At 45.3% G+C, this 23,410-nt stretch overlaps 1 protein-coding gene across 1 annotated transcript in view; it reads right to left on the reverse strand.

Annotated features, from left to right (window-relative positions):
• The window catches only part of alk (ALK receptor tyrosine kinase), a gene marked incomplete at both ends in the record, with an annotated part of 658,401 nt that overhangs the window by 39,465 nt on the left and 595,526 nt on the right, over window positions 1–23,410 (reverse strand). Inside the window, 6 exons of the mRNA XM_083632425.1 lie at window positions 3,684–3,797; window positions 7,045–7,203; window positions 8,309–8,404; window positions 11,498–11,665; window positions 14,731–14,872; window positions 15,530–15,640. Coding sequence (XP_083488551.1) covers window positions 3,684–3,797; window positions 7,045–7,203; window positions 8,309–8,404; window positions 11,498–11,665; window positions 14,731–14,872; window positions 15,530–15,640 — 790 coding nt within the window. The remainder of the gene's footprint in view (window positions 1–3,683; window positions 3,798–7,044; window positions 7,204–8,308; window positions 8,405–11,497; window positions 11,666–14,730; window positions 14,873–15,529; window positions 15,641–23,410) is intronic.

The raw sequence follows: 23,410 nt of genomic DNA on the forward strand, positions 1-23,410 counted from the left end.
GTTTATATGAGAGGTAATGGTACTGATGGTCACCAAGTGAAGCTATTCATTTCTTTACCAGTAGGAGACTCTGCAGACCATCTACAGTGGATCATAAAGTCAGGTCTCCTGTGGGCCAGGTTGAGAGAAACACCTGTAACGTCACTGTGGCTAAATGGGTTTCAAGAGGATACTGGATGGGTCTGTTGTTACCTCCCGGTCACATCGAAAACATCGCCGTCGCCAAGTGCTGCTCTTGTTGAGTAATTGTTTCAACTGCCACATGACCTGCAGTAAAATCGCCAGTGCATTTGAGAATTGTTTCAATTGTTGGGTCTAAAATAAAGAGCCTGTTCTTCTACCTGCTCTATTTGGAAAGTGCCTTGGGATAACTCTTGTTATGATTTGGCGCTATATTAATATAACATTGATTGATTGATTGATTGATCGATTGATTGATAGATAGGATAATAGCACATTTGCGGTCAGCTTGGCCAAGAGGCTGTGCTATTTTCTTAGCATCATGATAGCAATAGCGATTTAACTAGCTTCCAGGTCTGTAAACAGCCTTAAAGGTAATTCCAAGATCTCAGCCATGCACAAGACATGCTGTCATGGTAAATGGCACCACGGGCGTCTGCACAGGTAGTCGGCAGCAGTCAGAAAGACGTAGACATGCAACAGTAGTATCTCAGTTTCTTTCGGAGTACTCCAGCTAGCATAATCAGGTTTCTCAAAACCGGCCTCTAGAGGGCGGTGTGGGCCCGCACAGCATCTGTGCTTGTTTCACATGCACAGATGCAGGACAATCAATCAGATTTTATCTGGCTACAGTGATTGATGTAACAATTAGTGTGTATCTGGCAGTGCATTATGTGGGACATGTGGGACAATCAGTGGGCAAGCTCTGCGGGGCAGGTTTTCCTAGGAAGACGCGGAAGTAATCCAGAAAGCTGTAGTTCCTCAAATGGCCACTTGAGGTAGGGTCCGGAAGTGATGTCATTCCCGTTCACCCCATGTTAAAATGCTCCACTTTGTAACAGTGATTAATAGGGATGTCACAATATATTGTCCCACAATATATCGCGATATCAAAACGTGACAATATGTATCGTTGAGATGAAATCTCATATTGCGAGAAAAAGAAGCTGAACATGGTGGCATTGATCTGCATCTGATTGCATGCTCGCTCTCCTTTTCATTGCTTTGTTTGGACAGACGAGGGACGTTACAGACACTGAGGATGAAAATGGTGAAATTACTCAAATTAGAGTGGAGGATGCCCCCTCAACTTACAAATCGATGGCAAAAAAATATTGTTAAAATATCGTATCGTATCGTTATCGTGAACCCAATATTGTGTATCGTATCGTATCGTGAACTGAGTGTATCGTGACACCCCTAGTGATTAAGCATCTTTACAGCCTGGACCGAAACACAGTTTTGGTCTATATAGCTAATCTCACCTTTTCATAACAAGTGTAGGGGGTCATTTATTATATAACTCGCCTGTTTGGAGTAAAATAGATGATATAAAAGTCGGTGATTGACAGCTCGCATCTGGCAGTGCATTATAGGACAAGTGGGACAATCAGTGTGTATCTGGCAGTGCATTATAGGACAAGTGGGACAATCAGTATCTGGCAGTGCATTATGGGACATGTGGGACAATCAGTGTGCATCTGGCAGTGCATTATAGGACAAGTGGGACAATCAGTGTGTATCTGGCAGTGCATTATAGGACAAGTGGGACAATCAGTATGTATCTGGCAGTGCATTATGGGACATGTGGGACAATCAGTGTGCATCTGGCAGTGCATTATAGGACAAGTGGGACAATCAGTGTGCATCTGGCAGTGCATTATAGGACAAGTGGGACAATCAGTGTGCATCTGGCAGTGCATTATAGGACAAGTGGGACAATCAGTGTGCATCTGGCAGTGCATTATAGGACAAGTGGGACAATCAGTATGTATCTGGCAGTGCATTATGGGACATGTGGGACAATCAGTGTGCATCTGGCAGTGCATTATAGGACAAGTGGGACAATCAGTGTGCATCTGGCAGTGCATTATAGGACAAGTGGGACAATCAGTGTGCATCTGGCAGTGCATTATAGGACAAGTGGGACAATCAGTGTGCATCTGGCAGTGCATTATAGGACAAGTGGGACAATCAGTGCGTATCTGGCAGTGCATTATAGGACAAGTGGGACAATCAGTGTGCATCTGGCAGTGCATTATAGGAGAAGTGGGACAATCAGTGTGCATCTGGCAGTGCATTATGGGACATGTGGGACAATCAGTGTGCATCTGGCAGTGCATTATGGGACATGTGGGACAATCAGTGTGCATCTGGCAGTGCATTATGGGACATGTGGGACAATCAGTGTGCATCTGGCAGTGCATTATGGGACATGTGGGACAATCAGTGTGTATCTGGCAGTGCATTATGGGACATGTGGGACAATCAGTGTGTATCTGGCAGTGCATTATGGGACATGTGGGACAATCAGTGTGCATCTGGCAGTGCATTATGGGACATGTGGGACAATCAGTGTGCATCTGGCAGTGCATTATGGGACATGTGGGACAATCAGTGTGCATCTGGCAGTGCATTATGGGACATGTGGGACAATCAGTGTGTATCTGGCAGTGCATTATAGGACATGTGGGACAATCAGTGTGTATCTGGCAGTGCATTACATTGTGGAACACAAGTTAATGTGCAGTTTTTTGAGGGACCCTCTTAAAGAGGTCTCTGTGATCTGGTATGTAAAGTGTTATTCCATCCGAGTCTATTAAACTGGAAACAGGCTTTATAAATCGAAGTGTCTAATAATCTCTGTCATGTCACTTATAATCATGAAGAGATGTTTCTGTGCATCTGTTTAGTATCATAATAACGTTAAAGTACTATTTTCTATTTAAAAAATGGTCCCCTTTTTCTCCCAAAAAAGTCACCCTGTCTAAGCGGTCCCGGTAATTGCCCTCTGCCAATCTGGGGAGGGTTAGACACTCACATGCCTCCTCCTCTTTTCACATGACAGCGAGGAGTTTCACTGGGAGGATGTAGCGTGTGTGCAGGAACACGTTATTCCCCCCAGGTCCCCTTCCCTCTGGTAGTATATCGTTCTTTTTTAATTGTTTCTTTTTCAGACATCGGTTCAGTGCCGTTAACAATTGGGTGTGTGCACACCCAAGCAATGAACAAAACAAAACAACAACAGATGGAACAGAACCCATAACAAATAAGTCTTCAAATAAACTGTGTGTAAGAATATAATGTAACAGCAACATTGACCATGTGAGTGCTTTGATCTGAAAAGAAACTGTTTTCTCCCACCCCATGAACTTAATCCCACATCCAGTCGATTGTACAGGTTTGGTTTTAAATGATTAAAAACAAGCCAAACAAACCCTTCCCTCTGAACAGGCCCCCCGAGCGACCAGGGGAGGCGCTAGTGGAGTGACCAGAACACATACCCTTATAATCCGGCTTGCCACCCGCAGACACGGCCAACTGTGCCTGTAGGGATGCCCGACCAAGCGGGTGGCAATAACGGGGCTTGAACCCGCGGCCCTCGTGTTGGTAGGTGGGGGAATGGACTGTTACACCACCCGGGTGCCCCCTAGTGTTACAGTTCTACAGTAATGGCACTTTAGTAAGCGTAGATTTAGAGTACTGTACAGAGAGTTACTTACTTATCATGACTCCGGACACGGCCAGCAGCAGTGCTGCGATGAGGGCTGAGGTTCCCACAGACAGACCCAGAGCCAAGTGGGACAGAGACGGCGGTGGAGGCAGCAGGGACACGTCTGCGGGACAAGCGGAGACAACGGGGTTATTACACAGTCATCGTCGTCCCTAAAGGTGTATTAACATTCACCTCGCTGCTCTGATCCCCGGCTTAATTAATGATGTGAAAGCCATGACACAACAGAGCTTAATGGCAGCAACAGCGGGCGCATGTCAATTCTTCTTAGGTGGAGAGGAGAGATCTCATTACACTTGTCTAAGCTGAGGAACAAATCAGAACACATTGTGAGTGTGACCTTTTATGACCTAGCATCATAGCGTTATCTAGCGCTTGTCATTCATGCAAACACATCTGCAAATCACAGGGCAAGCAGATCCTCTAGGTTATTGAGAATTTATTGAGATGGTAATAGTTCCAGTTATTCTGCTTCAAATTATAAACTGACGTCCCACCATATTAATTCCTTTCAGATCTCCATTCATAATTAATTAGTCATTTCAGATGGCAAATAATAGTTTAACGAGCAATTTTAGGGCTTCTGGGGTTTGTCCACATTTCTTTTTACAGACTAATCCCAGAATAAGACACTTCTCTCATGCACAAACTCATTTTTACTCGAGGTTGACATGGTCATTGTGGGCCGTGCGAGTTGTATGAACCTAGGATAATTCAACTCATTATGAAACTCATTCAAAATGCATTATATACTACAGTCAATACATAACTATTAGCGGTGTAAAGGTACACATATTCGTACAGTACCGTATTCGTACCGAAAACTGTACCGAACGGTTTCAAAATAAATCCAAGTTCCTTTGGGTTTTGCTGGCTGTACACTCAAATATTTTGTCAGACAGACTGACTAGCACCTCAGCTTGGGGCACGGTGGCGCAGTGGTAGCGTTCTTGCCTCGCACTCTCGCCTCACAGCAAGAAGGTCCTGGGTTTGATTCCTGCCTGGCACTGGGGGTATGTCTCCTCATGCCTTCAGTGCCTGGTGCCCAGGTGGGCTATCTTGTTGAAAGGGCCTTTCTGTGTGGAGTTTGCATGTTCTCCCCGTGCTCCCCTGGGGTTTTGTCCATATAACATCAATATGGACCCCCACCAAAAACATGCAGAAGATGGTCGTCTGACCAGCGGCGGTTGGAAGAAGTTGGTCCCCGGGCGCTTCACTGTAGCTTCCCACCGCTCCTGGTCTGAACCATGGAGGAGGACGAGCTCCTGGTCTGAACCATGGAGGAGGACGAGCTCCTGGTCTGAACCATGGAGGAGGATGAGCCAGGATGGGTCAAACGCAGAGGACATATTTCACTCCGCCTCCAATTGCATGTGTGTACTGGCTGCCGTGGCCATGTGCATATATGCATGGTGTGTCGTCTGTGAGGAAATAAAGGTCAGTTTCTTCTTTCTTCTTCTGAAGCACCGCTACATAAAGTGTTCATACTTTTTTTTATGCTTACAAAAGTTCATAATAAACAAGCAATTTTATGTTTTGCCATTTTTCCCCTTAATGTACCGAAAATAAACAGAACAGTGACTTCAAATCTGAGGTACGTACCGAACTATGATTTTTGTGTACCGTCACACCCCTAATAATAACTATCCATGTAAGCCTTTTATGCTACATCCTCAACAATGGACACATATAAAAGGTTTTTATCTGACTGTAGCATAAATTACAATTCACAGAACAGGACTCCACACTTGGCAAACATGGTCTAATACTACTATTAACAGGTTAGGTGATCCTAAGGATTAATACTGATTATGAGTGATTAAAAAAGTGTTTCCTCAGATAAAGATTCAATCACTTACAGAGGCTCCAAGGCTTCATTGCTTTTGTAGATTAAGTCATTATCTGTTCACTGAGACTCTATCACAGGTACAATTAAAGCTTACTTCATTTCTTGGTTCAGCTTAATTTCAGATCTGTGTGTGTGTGTGAGTGTGTGTGTGTGTGTGTGTGTGTGAGAGAGAGAGAGAGAGAGAGAGAGAGAGAGAGAGAGAAAGAGAGACAGAGTGAATGCGAGTGTGGGTCTTGTTCATTATGGGATGTACAGGACAGTGTTTGTGTGTGAGTTCATAATGCCAGTTGTCATGTAGCATGCAGTGTGTCAGACTGTGGTGTTGATGCAGGACAGTGTTAGTGTGTCAGACTGTGGTGTTGATGCAGGACAGTGTCAGTGTGTCAGACTGTGGTATTGATGCAGGACAGTGTCAGTGTGTCAGACCTGTGGTGTTGATGCAGGACAGTGTCAGTGTGTCAGACCTGTGGTGTTGATGCAGGACAGTGTCAGTGTGTCAGACCTGTGGTGTTGATGCAGGACAGTGTCAGTGTGTCAGACCTGTGGTGTTGATGCAGGACAGTGTCAGTGTGTCAGACCTGTGGTGTTGATGCAGGACAGTGTCAGTGTGTCAGACTGTGGTATTGATGCAGGACAGTGTCAGTGTGTCAGACCTGTGGTGTTGATGCAGGACAGTGTTTGTGTGTCAGACCTGTGGTGTTGATGCAGGACAGTGTCAGTGTGTCAGACCTGTGGTGTTGATGCAGGACAGTGTCTGTGTGTCAGACCTGTGGTGTTGATGCAGGACAGTGTCAGTGTGTCAGACCTGCGGTGTTGATGCAGGACAGTGTCAGTGTGTCAGACCTGTGGTGTTGATGCAGGACAGTGTCTGTGTGTCAGACCTGTGGTGTTGATGCAGGACAGTGTCAGTGTGTCAGACCTGTGGTGTTGATGCAGGACAGTGTCAGTGTGTCAGACCTGTGGTGTTGATGCAGGACAGTGTTTGTGTGTCAGACCTGTGGTGTTGATGCAGGACAGTGTTTGTGTGTCAGATCTGTGGTGTTGATGCAGGACAGTGTCAGTGTGTCAGACCTGTGGTGTTGATGCAGGACAGTGTCAGTGTGTCAGACCTGTGGTGTTGATGCAGGACAGTGTCAGTGTGTCAGACCTGTGGTGTTGATGCAGGACAGTGTTTGTGTGTCAGACCTGTGGTGTTGATGCAGGACAGTGTTTGTGTGTCAGATCTGTGGTGTTGATGCAGGACAGTGTTAGTGTGTCAGACCTGTGGTGTTGATGCAGGACAGTGTCAGTGTGTCAGACCTGTGGTGTTGATGCAGGACAGTGTCAGTGTGTCAGACCTGTGGTGTTGATGCAGGACAGTGTCAGTGTGTCAGATGCAGGACAGTGTCAGTGTGTCAGACCTGTGGTGTTGATGCAGGACAGTGTCAGTGTGTCAGACCTGTGGTGTTGATGCAGGACAGTGTCAGTGTGTCAGATGCAGGACAGTGTCAGTGTGTCAGACCTGTGGTGTTGATGCAGGTGAAGCCGTCGGGGGCCAGGGTGAGCTCGTGGTCACAGTAGCAGACAATGCGACCGTCCTCGGCCTCGTGGCATTCGTCGCTCTCACAGTGGCTGCAGTTCTGCACCGGGCTGATGATCAGTTCGCCGTCTCCCTCCATACCTTTTTTAAAATTAAGAACAGTTTAATTTCACTAGAATGTACTTCACAAGAAATCATCCCAATTAGAGAACATCATGATTACTTTAGGTTTCACTCTCACCAAACATCAACTATCATCTCCCAGAGTACATTCTAAACTGCAATAGAGGACCACAGGAATGAGCCTGAAGACCTGCCTAAAAGCCTGGATGTTAGCACGTCCTGTTCCCTCGTCTCAAAGCCGATGGGATTGGAACGCAGGAATAAATGGGCGCCGACCTGTGAAAAATGAATCGAACGGTCGTCGAGGTCGGAATTACAGGTCCGAAATTCGGGTATCATTTTGAGCTCCAATTTGCCCCGAGTTGACGTCAGCAAAGTGTTTGTTGACCTAATTTGAGGTGTAATTATGCAATATGTGATTATATTGTTTCGATTTCGCTCTGATTATAGCAATAGCTTTTCAGTGCTTAGGGTTTGATTAGTCTGATTAGTTCCTCTTCTCTGGTTCAAGGTGTGGTAATCAGTGAAATGTCCTGCTGTAGCCTTTAGCTTAGCTGGAGCTAAAGGCTGCAGACAATAGGTATGGTTACTGCGGTGTGGACAGGGGGTTCGTGGTGCGGGGGGTCCGCACCGAGCTTAAAAAATGAAACACAGGCAGAGGCCCCCGCAAATGCCGCAGTCAGTTCAGAGGCTGATTGGTTAATGTCAGTTGTCAGGGAAGTTGCTTAGGGAAGTATTCTATTCATGCAAACTGAGAGCTGATTCTATACTCTCTGCGAATGCTGCGCTCCTCCAGCTACCAGAAAATGCTGTGCGAGAGAACCAGACACACCGCAGTAACCATACATTTGCCTTTTAAATTAGTCATGGGCTGTGTGTGATTAGTAGACAATGGGAATACACTAACTTATATAACAACAAATAACTTTTCACCAGCTTGTAAATGCAAATAAACTCAAATAAACTAACCTCGAAACACCGTAAAGATGAAAAATACAGAATACAGAATTCTTGGCTACAGATGTTGACTGCCTGCTACAGCAGTTTGTAGGTCGCCAAAACTGTATTATGGACTTACTGTATATTCACAATCCTATTCACTCATGTTCACACTTGATGTTACCTTTGAGAGATTCGAGGAACAGGTCTCCGTCTGGACTGATGAAGGTGGAGCCATCCTGCCCGTTATGTTTGGGGTGATCTGCAGAGGTGTTGCCACCTGCAGACCAAGGCAAACACAATCCAATTAACAATGACAAAACCTCAGTGCCATGAATACACCAAATAACGCATGGTATACTGATTTGGACCAACAAATAAAGCCGTAATATAGACCCTTTTCACAGCAATCATTTTGAGGTGGTAAAGCAAGGCATAACCAATACCAACAATGGTGGTTCCATTCAGGTGTTCCAGTGCCGGGGCCCTCATTAATGTGATTGGTTACACCTGATTTTCATCCTTTACCACCTCAAAGCGGTTGCTGTGAAAAGGGCCTATTTGCCCAAGTCCAGACATTTTTCCCACTTATGACTTTGTCCCAGTATGCTCTACTGCTGTTTTCACACCCTGCATATGACTTTGTCCCAGTATGCTCTACTGCTGTTTTCACACCCTGCATATGACTTTGTCCCAGTATGCTCTACTGCTGTTTTCACACCCTGCATATGACTTTGTCCCAGTATGCTCCACTGCTGTTTTCACAACCTGCATATGACTTTGTCCCAGTATGCTCCACTGCTGTTTTCACAACCTGCATATGACTTTGTCCCAGTATACTCTACTGCTGTTTTCACACCCTGCATATGACTTTGTCCCAGTATACTCTACTGCTGTTTTCACACCCTGCATATGACTTTGTCCCAGTATGCTCTACTGCTGTTTTCACAACCTGCATATGACTTTGTCCCAGTATACTCTACTGCTGTTTTCACAACCTGCATATGACTTTGTCCCAGTATACTCTACTGCTGTTTTCACAACCTGCATATGACTTTGTCCCAGTATACTCTACTGCTGTTTTCACACCCTGCATATGACTTTGTCCCAGTATACTCTACTGCTGTTTTCACACCCTGCATATGACTTTGTCCCAGTATGCTCTACTGCTGTTTTCACAACCTGCATATGACTTTGTCCCAGTATGCTCTACTGCTGTTTTCACAACCTGCATATGACTTTGTCCCAGTATACTCTACTGCTGTTTTCACACCCTGCATATGACTTTGTCCCAGTATGCTCTACTGCTGTTTTCACACCCTGCATATGACTTTGTCCCAGTATGCTCCACTGCTGTTTTCACAACCTGCATATGACTTTGTCCCAGTATACTCTACTGCTGTTTTCACACCCTGCATATGACTTTGTCCCAGTATGCTCTACTGCTGTTTTCACACCCTGCATATGACTTTGTCCCAGTATGCTCCACTGCTGTTTTCACACCCTGCATATGACTTTGTCCCAGTATGCTCCACTGCTGTTTTCACACCCTGCATATGACTTTGTCCCAGTATGCTCTACTGCTGTTTTCACACCCTGCATATGACTTTGTCCCAGTATGCTCCACTGCTGTTTTCACACCCTGCATATGACTTTGTCCCAGTATGCTCTACTGCTGTTTTCACAACCTGCATATGACTTTGTCCCAGTATGCTCTACTGCTGTTTTCACACCCTGCATATGACTTTGTCCCAGTATGCTCTACTGCTGTTTTCACACCCTGCATATGACTTTGTCCCAGTATGCTCTACTGCTGTTTTCACACCCTGCATATGACTTTGTCCCAGTATGCTCCACTGCTGTTTTCACACCCTGCATATGACTTTGTCCCAGTATGCTCTACTGCTGTTTTCACAACCTGCATATGACTTTGTCCCAGTATGCTCTACTGCTGTTTTCACAACCTGCATAATGACTTTGTCCCAGTATGCTCCACTGCTGTTTTCACACCCTGCATATGACTTTGTCCCAGTATGCTCTACTGCTGTTTTCACAACCTGCATAATGACTTTGTCCCAGTATGCTCTACTGCTGTTTTCACAACCTGCATAATGACTTTGTCCCAGTATGCTCTACTGCTGTTTTCACACCCTGCATATGACTTTGTCCCAGTATGCTCTACTGCTGTTTTCACAACCTGCATAATGACTTTGTCCCAGTATGCTCCACTGCTGTTTTCACACCCTGCATATGACTTTGTCCCAGTATGCTCCACTGCTGTTTTCACACCCTGCATATGACTTTGTCCCAGTATGCTCTACTGCTGTTTTCACAACCTGCATATGACTTTGTCCCAGTATGCTCCACTGCTGTTTTCACACCCTGCATATGACTTTGTCCCAGTATGCTCCACTGCTGTTTTCACACCCTGCATATGACTTTGTCCCAGTATGCTCCACTGCTGTTTTCACACCCTGCATATGACTTTGTCCCAGTATGCTCCACTGCTGTTTTCACACCCTGCATATGACTTTGTCCCAGTATGCTCCACTGCTGTTTTCACAACCTGCATATGACTTTGTCCCAGTATGCTCCACTGCTGTTTTCACAACCTGCATATGACTTTGTCCCAGTATGCTCCACTGCTGTTTTCACAACCTGCATATGACTTTGTCCCAGTATGCTCCACTGCTGTTTTCACAACCTGCATATGACTTTGTCCCAGTATGCTCCACTGCTGTTTTCACACCCTGCATATGACTTTGTCCCAGTATGCTCCACTGCTGTTTTCACAACCTGCATATGACTTTGTCCCAGTATGCTCTACTGCTGTTTTCACAACCTGCATAATGACTTTGTCCCAGTATGCTCTACTGCTGTTTTCACACCCTGCATATGACTTTGTCCCAGTATGCTCTACTGCTGTTTTCACACCCTGCATATGACTTTGTCCCAGTATGCTCCACTGCTGTTTTCACAACCTGCATAATGACTTTGTCCCAGTATGCTCCACTGCTGTTTTCACAACCTGCATAATGACTTTGTCCCAGTATGCTCCACTGCTGTTTTCACAACCTGCATAATGACTTTGTCCCAGTATGCTCCACTGCTGTTTTCACACCCTGCATATGACTTTGTCCCAGTATGCTCCACTGCTGTTTTCACACCCTGCATATGACTTTGTCCCAGTATGCTTTACTGCTGTTTTCACAACCTGCATAATGACTTTGTCCCAGTATGCTCTACTGCTGTTTTCACAACCTGCATACGGTATCTGTTGTATTATTCATAGCTTTCATGCATTAGGGTCCTGCCTGACAGCCTGAGATGATTTTGCGAGTCATTTGCAGACTTTCCAGAAACTTTGACTAACCTCTGTAGCCTCCGCCGCCGCCCCCGGACATGCAGCCACCCCCGCCGCCTCCGAAGCCCCCCCGCGTCTGCCAGAACTTCTGACAGGCCTGCCCCCCCTGGCCCCCCCGCACCAGGGGTCTCCCGCCCTGGCTGACAGGGACACTGTCGTTCCAGCCTCCACCTCCACCTGTCACCAAACACAACACATTTGATAATTAGGATATGATATGATCTGATATGAGGCACTTGGTGAGTGAGTGTGTGTGTGTGTGTGTGTGTGTGTGTGTGTGTGTGTGTGTGTGTGTGTGTGTGTGTGCCTGCGTGCGTGCGTGCGTGTGTGTGTGTGTGTGTGTGTGTGTGTGTGTGTGTGTGTGTGTGTGTGAGAGAGAGAGAGAGAGAAGTAAGGTTATTATAGTTAACTAAAACTAAAAGCTGAAACTATGTGTGAAAAAAACACATTTTAGTTAACTGAAATAAAAAGAGAACCTGAACTTTAGAATAAACTAATACACACACACACACACACACACACACACACACACACACACACACACACACACACACACACAGCACAGCACAGCACTAGTGTGAGGTAGCAACACCAAGATCACTACAATACATCATGTACACACTGCAATCCCCCCGTTAGTGGTAACAACGCAGGTACAGCAGAGGGCATCAAATGGTCATACAAGATTAAACTTATAGCTAATAAAGCTAAAGCTAATCCCAAACGATGGCCAATTTCATTTTCCCCTTTCATTCTCCAATTTCCGACTGCTCTAAAGCCTTAGAGATACACGCAAATAGAAAAAAAATCTCACCGCAATAGCAACAAAGACATGATTAATATGACATTTTTTGTTCACCAAGTTTCCGCCTTTGTTCAAAAGTAAACCTCTGGCTTTGTTCAAAAGTAAACCTCGGGCTTTGTTCAAAAGTAAACCTCTGGCTTTACGAACACGGAAAAAGATTTCATGTTCTCCGGGCTCAACTCCAAATACATTAATAATGGATATTGTGGTATGTGTGAAAATAACAGTTAACGGTGAGGCATCCTCTTACGACCTCGTCAATGAGGTGAGACAGATATGAATATTCATGTGTGTGTGTGTGTGTGTGTGTGTGTGTGTGTGTGTGTGTGTGTGTGTGCTGGGGTGTTATCTCGTTTTGTTTCCACCGTGAGACAAACCAGGGCCACGTGGAAGTGGAAACTCTATGAAACTCATCATGCATCACGACAGGAGTAAACTCCTCGAGGACAATGGTTGTGTTTCCAAGTAGAGGCAGACAGCAGCCTTACAAATACAGTTTCCACTCCAGGCTTATTATGCTGCTGTGTGAATGCAGAGGGGAGCATGAAACATGCGGCCTCGCTCATCATAATCTAAGGACAGATTAGGCCTTGCACACTACGTATAATATGCTGAGGAGGATATTATCTAACCTGACGCTGCCAGATGGACGGTCTAGCTCCACATTACATTTCACTAAACCAGTCGATCTGGGAATGCAGTAACCCGACCCGCTGACGGAGGCGGGCACTTTTTCCAAGCTATTGGCAGGTGATTGGATGACCCATCGGTCTATCACCGCTGGTGCGTGTTAACTTCAACCAATCAGATCGACATGCCTCTGACGTCACGTTTGCGACCAGAGGAAGGTGCCTATCATTGATTGAGTCCTCACCGTCGTAAAGTCGCTTTCGAAGCATGACGTTAGATTATAACGAACTAGTTGTGTGGCTTAGCCTTGAGGGTCGTTTTTTAGAATTTAATACATAGAATTGGGAATGTTACATTCAATTTCATTCAGACTGCCTGTCACTTCCGCGGCGGCAGCCATGTTGACGAGTGAAAAGAACTACAAAGACCATGTACCCACTACTTTCCCGTCGAGCCTAAGCCCGCCTAAGGCTGCCGCTGATTCGTCGAACCGGCATGGTTCGACCAATCATCTTAACTGCCTGTGCATGACAAGATGGATTACGTCGAGAGAATCTCTTTTGATCTCGCGAGGTTATCCATCTTGCAAGCAAGGTTAGATATTACCCATCTATTCCCATCTTTTAAGCCATTCACTTTCAATCTTCACGTTCTCATTGACTATGTTTACGTTTACGTTTACAACAATATTCTGGTTTTTCCCCATATTCGTTAAATGACAATATTCCGACTAAATGAATAATCCACTAATATTCCCGTTTACATGCAGCCGTAGAGAGAGAGATGCAGGTAGGCGGAGTTTTTCTGTTGAGAATAATCAGAGCAGCACTATTCTTACCAGCATCAGTTGGTCCATTTCAGGGGCTTGCTGCTAGAAAGTTTGGCGTTGCGATAATTGCACATCCAAGTCTTTCATAAAAAGTAGGCTAGTAGCGTACGTTATTACCTTGCAGGCTCACAAGCATTTTGGACTTCCGTGGGCACCAAACGCTGTTTCTCATCTCCCCCCGATCAGAAATGTGGGCTTTTCTTTTCGCATGCCAGAGATGATGGATTATATGATTATATCGCCTCTAGCGCTTTCTAGCACACATCAGATGACCGCAAACAGGCAACATATGCGTCGCAAACTGCAGTAAAAACCCTGATTGAGATGCATTTTCCGAATGCACTGTATACATAATCAAAGAATCCTCCTATAACCAGAATAATACTGGAATAACCCACGTCTTAATCGGAAATGCTAAATTCGGAAAAAGGCCAAATTCGGAAAAATTCAGAATATTGTAATTTTTACGAATAATAATGGAATATTGTGTGCATGTAAATGTAGTCACTTTCATCGCGTCCATATGTAACTTGTCAGGACCCCTTGGCCCACTATACTGTAGGGGTTGCATGAACTAGTCGACATGTCGACATAACTACTGTATCATGCATACGGGAGGATGTCTAAAAGTCAATACGTGGTTTGAGACTTGCACTCAAAGCAGCGTGCCGTGCCAGAGTTTATTTACTTTTTCTAAATGTATTTAGTAATCAAAGTAGTAAGCTACGTTATTTGGCTTATCACTACATGTGACTTCACAAGTTCGTTGTTGTTTTTATTGTACTTTTATGCTTACTAAGCTTGTGTAACTCCAGACCTTATTTCATGCATTTAACACAAATCCACATCCTAAAATCCCATAGCCTTTTCCCCTTACGAACCAGCATGGTGGCGATCTCTGGGCCAGCCAGCCTACTGTACAAAAAGATGTCATCCCTGCGGCACTCTATGATAACACAGGTGTTGCACAATGCATACCCGCGGCGTTGGACTTCCCGTTGCGTCCCGATTGGCTGGGCTCGTAGTCCGTCTGCTCCTGCTGCTTGACTGATTGGCTGCTGTAGCCCCGGCCGCCTCCTCCAGCCGCGATGATGAGGGGGGTGTACACCTCCCTGACCACCTGAAACCGTAGCATCACATTGACAGTTATTAAGTGAAGTTAAACCTCCCTGTCCACATGGGACCCTAGCCATCACAGTTATGGTGGTCTCGACCTAGTTTCAAGATGGAGACCAGTCTTGTTACCTCATATCACAATAGCCATCAGCTCTCAGCATAAGTCAAGTGTGACGTCGGTTATGATAATAATAATAATAATAATAATGATAATAATATGATAATAATAATGATGTGCGTCTCCTGACTCAGGCCAAACTGCAAACTGGCCTGGCTTTTGACTTGCGGGCACCAATAATTTGACTATACTTTTCTGGATCATTATGTCTCTATAAAACCTATTTGGTTCTCAAATAAGCTCAAACCAGATCTATGCTTACAGTATTGGACCAATGGCAGCATATGATGAGTTAAAAATGTCGCACACTCACTGCTCCATATGCAAAAAAAATTAATGAAATGACGTTTCGGCCTATGGCCTTCTTCAGATTGGTGATCGATTGATTCGGTGATCAGCACCTCCTGAAACTATTATTATCCGAAACCAATTATTATTATTATTGGTGTGCGTTACTATCTTCTTTCAAAGCATATGATGTGTTGGCACAGCGACTGCTGCAGTAACAAACAGGAGTACACCTCCCCTCCAGCACGTCCTCACCTTGAACACATACGTAGCTCCGCCCCCTCCTCCTCCACCCCCTTTGACCTGAGTCTTGTTGAGCATGGGGCCGCTCTGCTCCATGCAGATCCTGTTCAGCATGGCGTTAGACTGTGGGCAGGGAGAAAGAGGTCACTTCAGCTCACTTTGACATGGTCAGGTGACCTACGTCTAATCAAGTATCACACGCACCAAGGTCAGGTGACCTACGTCTAATCAAGAATCACACTCACCAAGGTCAGGTGACCTACGTCTAATCAAGTATCACACTCACCAAGGTCAGGTGACCTACGTCTAATCAAGTATCACACTCACCAAGGTCAGGTGACCTACGTCTAATCAAGTATCACACTCACCAAGGTCAGGTGACCTACGTCTAATCAAGTATCACACTCACCAAGGTCAGGTGACCTACGTCTAATCAAGTATCACACTCACAAAGGTCAGGTGACCTACGTCTAATCAAGTATCACACTCACCAAGGTCAGGTGACCTACGTCTAATCAAGTATCACACTCACCAAGGTCAGGTGACCTACGTCTAATCAAGTATCACACTCACCAAGGTCAGGTGACCTACGTCTAATCAAGTATCACACTCACCAAGGTCAGGTGACCTACGTCTAATCAATTATCACACTCACCAAGGTCAGGTGACCTACGTCTAATCAAGTATCACACTCACCAAGGTCAGGTGACCTACGTCTAATCAAGTATCACACTCACCAAGGTCAGGTGACCTACGTCTAATCAAGTATCACACTCACCAAGGTCAGGTGACCTACGTCTAATCAAGAATCACACTCACCAAGGTCAGGTGACCTACGTCTAATCAATTATCACACTCACCAAGGTCAGGTGACCTACGTCTAATCAAGTATCACACTCACCAAGGTCAGGTGACCTACGTCTAATTAATTATCACACTCACCAAATCAAAAACATATTTTGATTGTTCCACAGAAGAATAGGCTACCCTATTTCTAAAAATGTGTGTGGAAGTTCTTGGTGGCAAATTATATTAGATGAATGGACTTCACCATAGCTTAGGTTGAAGTGTTTTGATTGCTTTGTGCTATTACCCCAGACTGCACTACTCCCTCTACAGTAGCTCTACACACACTGCACGGCACGCATACAACACACTACACACACTGCACGCATACCAACACACTCTACACACACTGCACGGCACGCATAATAACACACTCTACACACACTGCACGCATACCAACACACTCTACACACACTGCATGGCACGCATACCAACACACTCTACACACACTGCACGGCACGCATAATAACACACTCTACACACACTGCATGCATACCAACACACTACACACACTGCACGCATACCAACACACTACACGCATACCAACCCACTACACACACTGCACGCATACCAACACACTCTACACACACTGCACGCATACCAACACACTACACACACTGCACGCATACCAACACACTACACACATACCAACACACTCTACACACACTGCACGCATACCAACCCACTACACACACTGCACGCATACCAACACACTCTACACACACTGCACGCATACCAACACACTACACACACTGCACGCATACCAACACACTACACACACTGCACGCATACCAACACACTCTACACACACTGCACGCATACCAACACACTACACACACTGCACGCATACCAACACACTCTACACACACTGCACGCATACCAACACACTACACACACTGCACGCATACCAACACACTCTACACACACTGCACGCATACCAACACACTACACACACTGCACGCATACCAACACACTCTACACACACTGCACGCATACCAACACACTACACACACTGCACGCATACCAACACACTGCACGCATACCAACACACTCTACACACACTGCACGCATACCAACACACTACACACACTGCACGCATACCAACACACTACACACATACCAACACACTCTACACACACTGCACGCATACCAACACACTACACACATACCAACCCACTACACACACTGCACGCATACCAACACACTACACACACTGCACGCATACCAACACACTACACACACTGCACGCACTACACACACTGCACGCATACCAACACACTACACACACTGCACGCATACCAACACACTACACACACTGCACGCATACCAACACACTACACACATACCAACACACTCTACACACACTGCACGCATACCAACACACTACACACATACCAACCCACTACACACACTGCACGCATACCAACACACTACACACACTGCACGCATACCAACACACTACACACACTGCACGCACTACACACACTACACACACTGCACGCATACCAACACACTACACACACTGCACGCATACCAACACACTACACACACTGCACGCATATCAACACACTACACACACTGCACGCACTACACACACTGCACGCATACCAACACACTACACACACTGCACGCATACCAACACACTACACACACTGCACGCATACCAACACACTCACACAAACGCTCTCTTTACTCCCCCACTTTCTCATCTGTCTGGGCAAGACTGACGTCTAGGAGGGGGAGTAGGCGGGACTTTTGTGAGCGTGATTGACACATTGGGGAAGCCGGTGCATTCTTCTTCTTCTTCTTTTTAACAATTTATTGGGAGGAACATGATGTGTACAGAAATACATATAAAGGACAAATAGAAGTGATTGTCCCTCCAAGGCGGTGCAATCTAACTTGAGTGACAGAGCGAGAGACAGTGTGTTTGTAGTGACTGGAGAGACAGAGCGAGAGACAGTGTGTTTTTAGGGACTTGAGAGACACAGCGAGTGTGTTTGTAGTGACTGGAGAGACAGAGCGAGTGTGTTTGTAGGGACTTGAGTGACAGAGCGAGAGACAGTGTGTTTGTAGTGACTGGAGAGACAGAGCGAGTGTGTTTGTAGGGACTGGAGAGACAGAGCGAGTGTGTTCGAAGGGACTTGAGAGACACAGCGAGTGTGTTTGTAGGGACTGGAGAGACAGAGCGAGTGTGTTTGAAGGGACTTGAGAGACAGAGCGAGTGTGTTTGTAGGGACTTGAGAGACACAGCGAGTGTGTTTGTAGGGACTTGAGAGACACAGCGAGTGTGTTTGTAGTGACTGGAGAGACAGAGCGAGTGTGTTTGTAGTGACTTGAGAGACACATCGAGTGTGTTTGTAGGGACTTGAGAGACACAGCGAGTGTGTTTGTAGGGACTTGAGAGACACAGCGAGTGTGTTTGTAGGGACTTGAGAGACACAGCGAGTGTGTTTGTAGTGACTGGAGAGACACAGCGAGTGTGTTTGTAGGGACTTGAGAGACACAGCGAGTGTGTTTGTAGTGACTGGAGAGACACAGCGAGTGTGTTTGTAGGGACTTGAGAGACAGAGCGAGTGTGTTTGTAGTGACTTGAGAGACACAGCGAGTGTGTTTGTAGGGACTTGAGAGACAGAGCGAGTGTGTTTGTAGGGACTTGAGAGACAGAGCGAGTGTGTTTGTAGTGACTGGAGAGACACAGCGAGTGTGTTTGTAGGGACTGGAGAGACAGAGCGAGTGTGTTCGAAGGGACTTGAGAGACACAGCGAGTGTGTTTGTAGGGACTGGAGAGACAGAGCGAGTGTGTTTGAAGGGACTTGAGAGACAGAGCGAGTGTGTTTGTAGGGACTTGAGAGACACAGCGAGTGTGTTTGTAGGGACTTGAGAGACACAGCGAGTGTGTTTGTAGTGACTGGAGAGACAGAGCGAGTGTGTTTGTAGTGACTTGAGATACACAGCGAGTGTGTTTGTAGGGACTTGAGAGACACAGCGAGTGTGTTTGTAGGGACTTGAGAGACACAGCGAGTGTGTTTGTAGGGACTTGAGAGACACAGCGAGTGTGTTTGTAGTGACTGGAGAGACACAGCGAGTGTGTTTGTAGGGACTTGAGAGACAGAGCGAGTGTGTTTGTAGTGACTTGAGAGACACAGCGAGTGTGTTTGTAGGGACTTGAGAGACAGAGCGAGTGTGTTTGTAGGGACTTGAGAGACAGAGCGAGTGTGTTTGTAGGGACTTGAGAGACACAGCGAGTGTGTTTGTAGTGACTGGAGAGACACAGCGAGTGTGTTTGTAGGGACTTGAGAGACACAGCGAGTGTGTTTGTAGTGACTTGAGAGACACAGCGAGTGTGTTTGTAGTGACTTGAGAGACACAGCGAGTGTGTTTGTAGTGACTTTAGAGACACAGCGAGTGTGTTTGTAGGGACTTGAGAGACACAGCGAGTGTGTTTGTAGGGACTTGAGAGACAGAGCGAGTGTGTTTGTAGGGACTTGAGAGACACAGCGAGTGTGTTTGTAGTGACGTGAGAGACAGAGCGAGTGTGTTTGTAGGGACTTGAGAGACACAGCGAGTGTGTTTGTAGGGACTCAGGAGGCATCATCTCCCTCACCAGAGGGAAGGTGAGGTGTGAGCGCACACTGCGCTGTGGCACAAATCACTTTGAGAGGGTCTCCTTTGGAGAGAGCCGCCTCCCCTCGCTTTCAAAGCTGGAGGGAGATAAGAAGAACCTTAAACAACTTCAGTCTCACTTTGGAGAAGCCGAGTCCCTCTCTGTACTGCACACTGCAAGACACACCGTGTTCAAAACCAATAAGTCCATGACAGTGTGTTCAAAACCAATAAGTCCTGACAGTGTGTTCAAAACCAATAAGTCCATGACAGTGTGTTAAAAACGAATCAGTCCATGACAGTGTGTTAAAGATGAATAAGTCCATGACAGTGTGTTAAAGATGAATAAGTCCATGACAGTGTGTTAAAGATGAATAAGTCCATGACAGTGTGTTAAAGATGAATAAGTCCATGACAGTGTGTTAAAGATGAATAAGTCCATGACAGTGTGTTAAAGATGAATAAGTCCATGACAGTGTGTTAAAAACGAATCAGTCCATGACAGTGTGTTAAAGATGAATCAGTCCATGACAGTGTGTTAAAGATGAATAAGTCCATGACAGTGTGTTAAAGATGAATAAGTCCATGACAGTGTGTTAAAGATGAATAAGTCCATGACAGTGTGTTAAAAACGAATCAGTCCATGACAGTGTGTTAAAGACGGATAAGTCCATGACAGTGTGTTAAAAACGAATCAGTCCATGACAGTGTGTTAAAGATGAATAAGTCCATGACAGTGTGTTAAAAATGAATAGTCCATGACAGTGTGTTAAAGATGAATAAGTCCATGACAGTGTGTTAAAGATGAATAAGTCCATGACAGTGTGTTAAAGATGAATAAGTCCATGACAGTGTGTTAAAGATGAATAAGTCCATGACAGTGTGTTAAAGATGAATAAGTCCATGACAGTGGCAGAGACCTCTGCCTCCTAAACCACATGTCCTGTCTCAAGACAGAGCCAAAAACAAACAACATACAGTCCAACCTACTGAACAAATAAACATGTGTGGACTGATTGATTGATTGATTGATTGACTTTATTTGGTGAATGTCAACAAAGAGACAGGGAACACAAATACAGATACAGACAATCACAGAGGATAAAAACACAATAAAGCCGTAGCATAAAGCATAGGCTTGTTTCCATTGCGGTCCTCTGACGTGTTGTCATGTGAAAACTTTGGTGATTGTCATGTTTTCCCTTCAGTTGAAGAATTCGATGATTTATAAATGTGGAGAAAGTTTTACCATCCTGAGGGTTAAAGCTCGTACAGACTACAAGATCCTTTTGAGTCAGTCTGTTCCTTTCACACTATACAACTAGTCTGTCTTGTAATCAGGAGTCAGTCTGTTCCTTTCACACTATACAACTGTCTGTCTTGTAATGAGGAGTGTTTGAGTCATTTTGGTTTTCACACTATATGACTGAGCTGCAACAGGGGATCCCACATTGCAAGATATTTCACCAGGTGGTGTCCCCGACAAGCCCGCAAACGCAGTCTCACACGCCTTTATTCTTTCTAAAAACCATTGACATATAAAAGATGGACGCCGCATCTGGTCCCGTTCAGTGAAGCCGCTGTATGTTAGATCGCCGCTCTGGCAGCTGTACCCAGTATAGGTCACAAGGCCCGCCTCCCCCATGTTAGTGGATGGGGAAATGGACAACTGAAACAATCACAGTACACGTCAGACAATTTTTTTCCCAAAGGTGGTTTGTATCATTTTAGATAGTCATTATCATGCTAATGCCTGTGCAAGTGGTCATTTTACTGATCAGTTTGTTTTTAATTAGTTATTTGACATATAAACAGGGATGATTGACAGCTGTGGCAGCCAGTCTCAAGCCGTCATTGGCTGTACAGGCTCTTCACCTTATAGATCTATTTTACATAGAGAAGACACTGCTTGGTAAAACAGAAGGAAGACACTCCTTGATCTGTCTGCCAGACTGTATATCGATGGACCGCAATAAAAAGGACATTGTTTTGAGAAAGGTGCGGGAGGAAGTAACGTTGGTTGGGAAATGAAGTAGTAAGTTTAGAAAATATGTATTTTATTAGTTACTCCAGCTACGTTATCGGTTATTTTAATACATAAATGGTTTTAACGGATGCGAGCTAGCATTAGCCGCTTGTGTTAGCCGGCTTTTAGCTTCATTCTTTAATGTCGGCATAACATTACCAACAATCTAACAACCGATAATGATAGCTGGAATACCAGACACATATTTTCAGAACTTACCAGGTTGTCCAACTGCCTGCGTATGCCAGGAAATGTGTTTTATAACGTTACAACTTCCGGGTATAAAATGAGGCCTACACAATACCAGCCATTAGCTAATAACTAACGGGTTAGCCTGTCGCAAACAGACACTGGAGGTTTTATTTGGGGTGAAGCACGAGGAGAGTATTTATATGGATATCTCTGGGAAGTGCTTTTACGGGATGTTAGCAAGCTCCTCTCGTCGTAGATGTTGTATAAGGATACAGAAGAGACAGGCAGCTGGATAACGTTAGTTAGAAAAACGACCCGACTGAGAGACTGCAGCACTGGGCTGCCCAGTTAGTAAACGCAAGTTACAACGTAGCCAAAGGTTCAGTTAGATTTCACCTGTTAAACCAACATTTGTTCCAAAATGAATTAGATGATAACGTTAATCAAATACGGAAACATTAGCTAATCAACAGAGCTGCAAAGATCAGTTCATCGGATAATAATTTCCCCCTGTATGACGGTTTGTTACCCAGAGAGCACCCCGGAGTCTGGCTGCTACAACGAAATTCAGATTTCTGTACAGGCGTCATTTTGATAAACTGACCTCATAGTGGGAATCTACATGGTTACTTTTGGCGAGACAAAAATGATTAGAACTTAAAGTGATAGATTTACAGAGCTAGAGAGGATTGACTACACAACGCACACACAACGCGTGCAAATCTAGAAACGGCAGCTCTACATAAGAAAGTTTAGAGGGGATAGAGGGGGGGGGGGGGGGGCTCAGACTGAGGTTTGAACCCAAAGAGCTACTGCGCAGACTCTTTGATCTGAGAAGGTTTTGACTTCAATACACCATACAGGGAGGAGATAGGGACGCTGTCTCCATTTATTTATCTCAATGCTAAAAACACACACCGATTTGCCTCTGATCAGGTGGGGGTTTGTCGCCCAGCCCCCAAAACAGCTCGCCGAGGGCTCGGAGTGCCTAGTGTGAACTCGACATTATAAAACCCTTTCAAACCCCTTTGTATGGACTGGCTACATTTGTGACATTATGTAGCTATGTTGAGTGTCATACAAATGCTATTATAGCTATGATACCACACAGCAGCACTTGACCTATTCTCCACTCTCTTTTCAGTGCTGGGACCATACACTGTAAAAGGCTGCGACAAGCTCACGTATTTGAAAAAGTAAATTGTGGATGATGGATGCTTTCA

Source organism: Poromitra crassiceps, assembly GCF_964638095.1.
Source record: "Poromitra crassiceps genome assembly, chromosome: 3".
NCBI lineage: Eukaryota > Metazoa > Chordata > Actinopteri > Beryciformes > Melamphaidae > Poromitra > Poromitra crassiceps.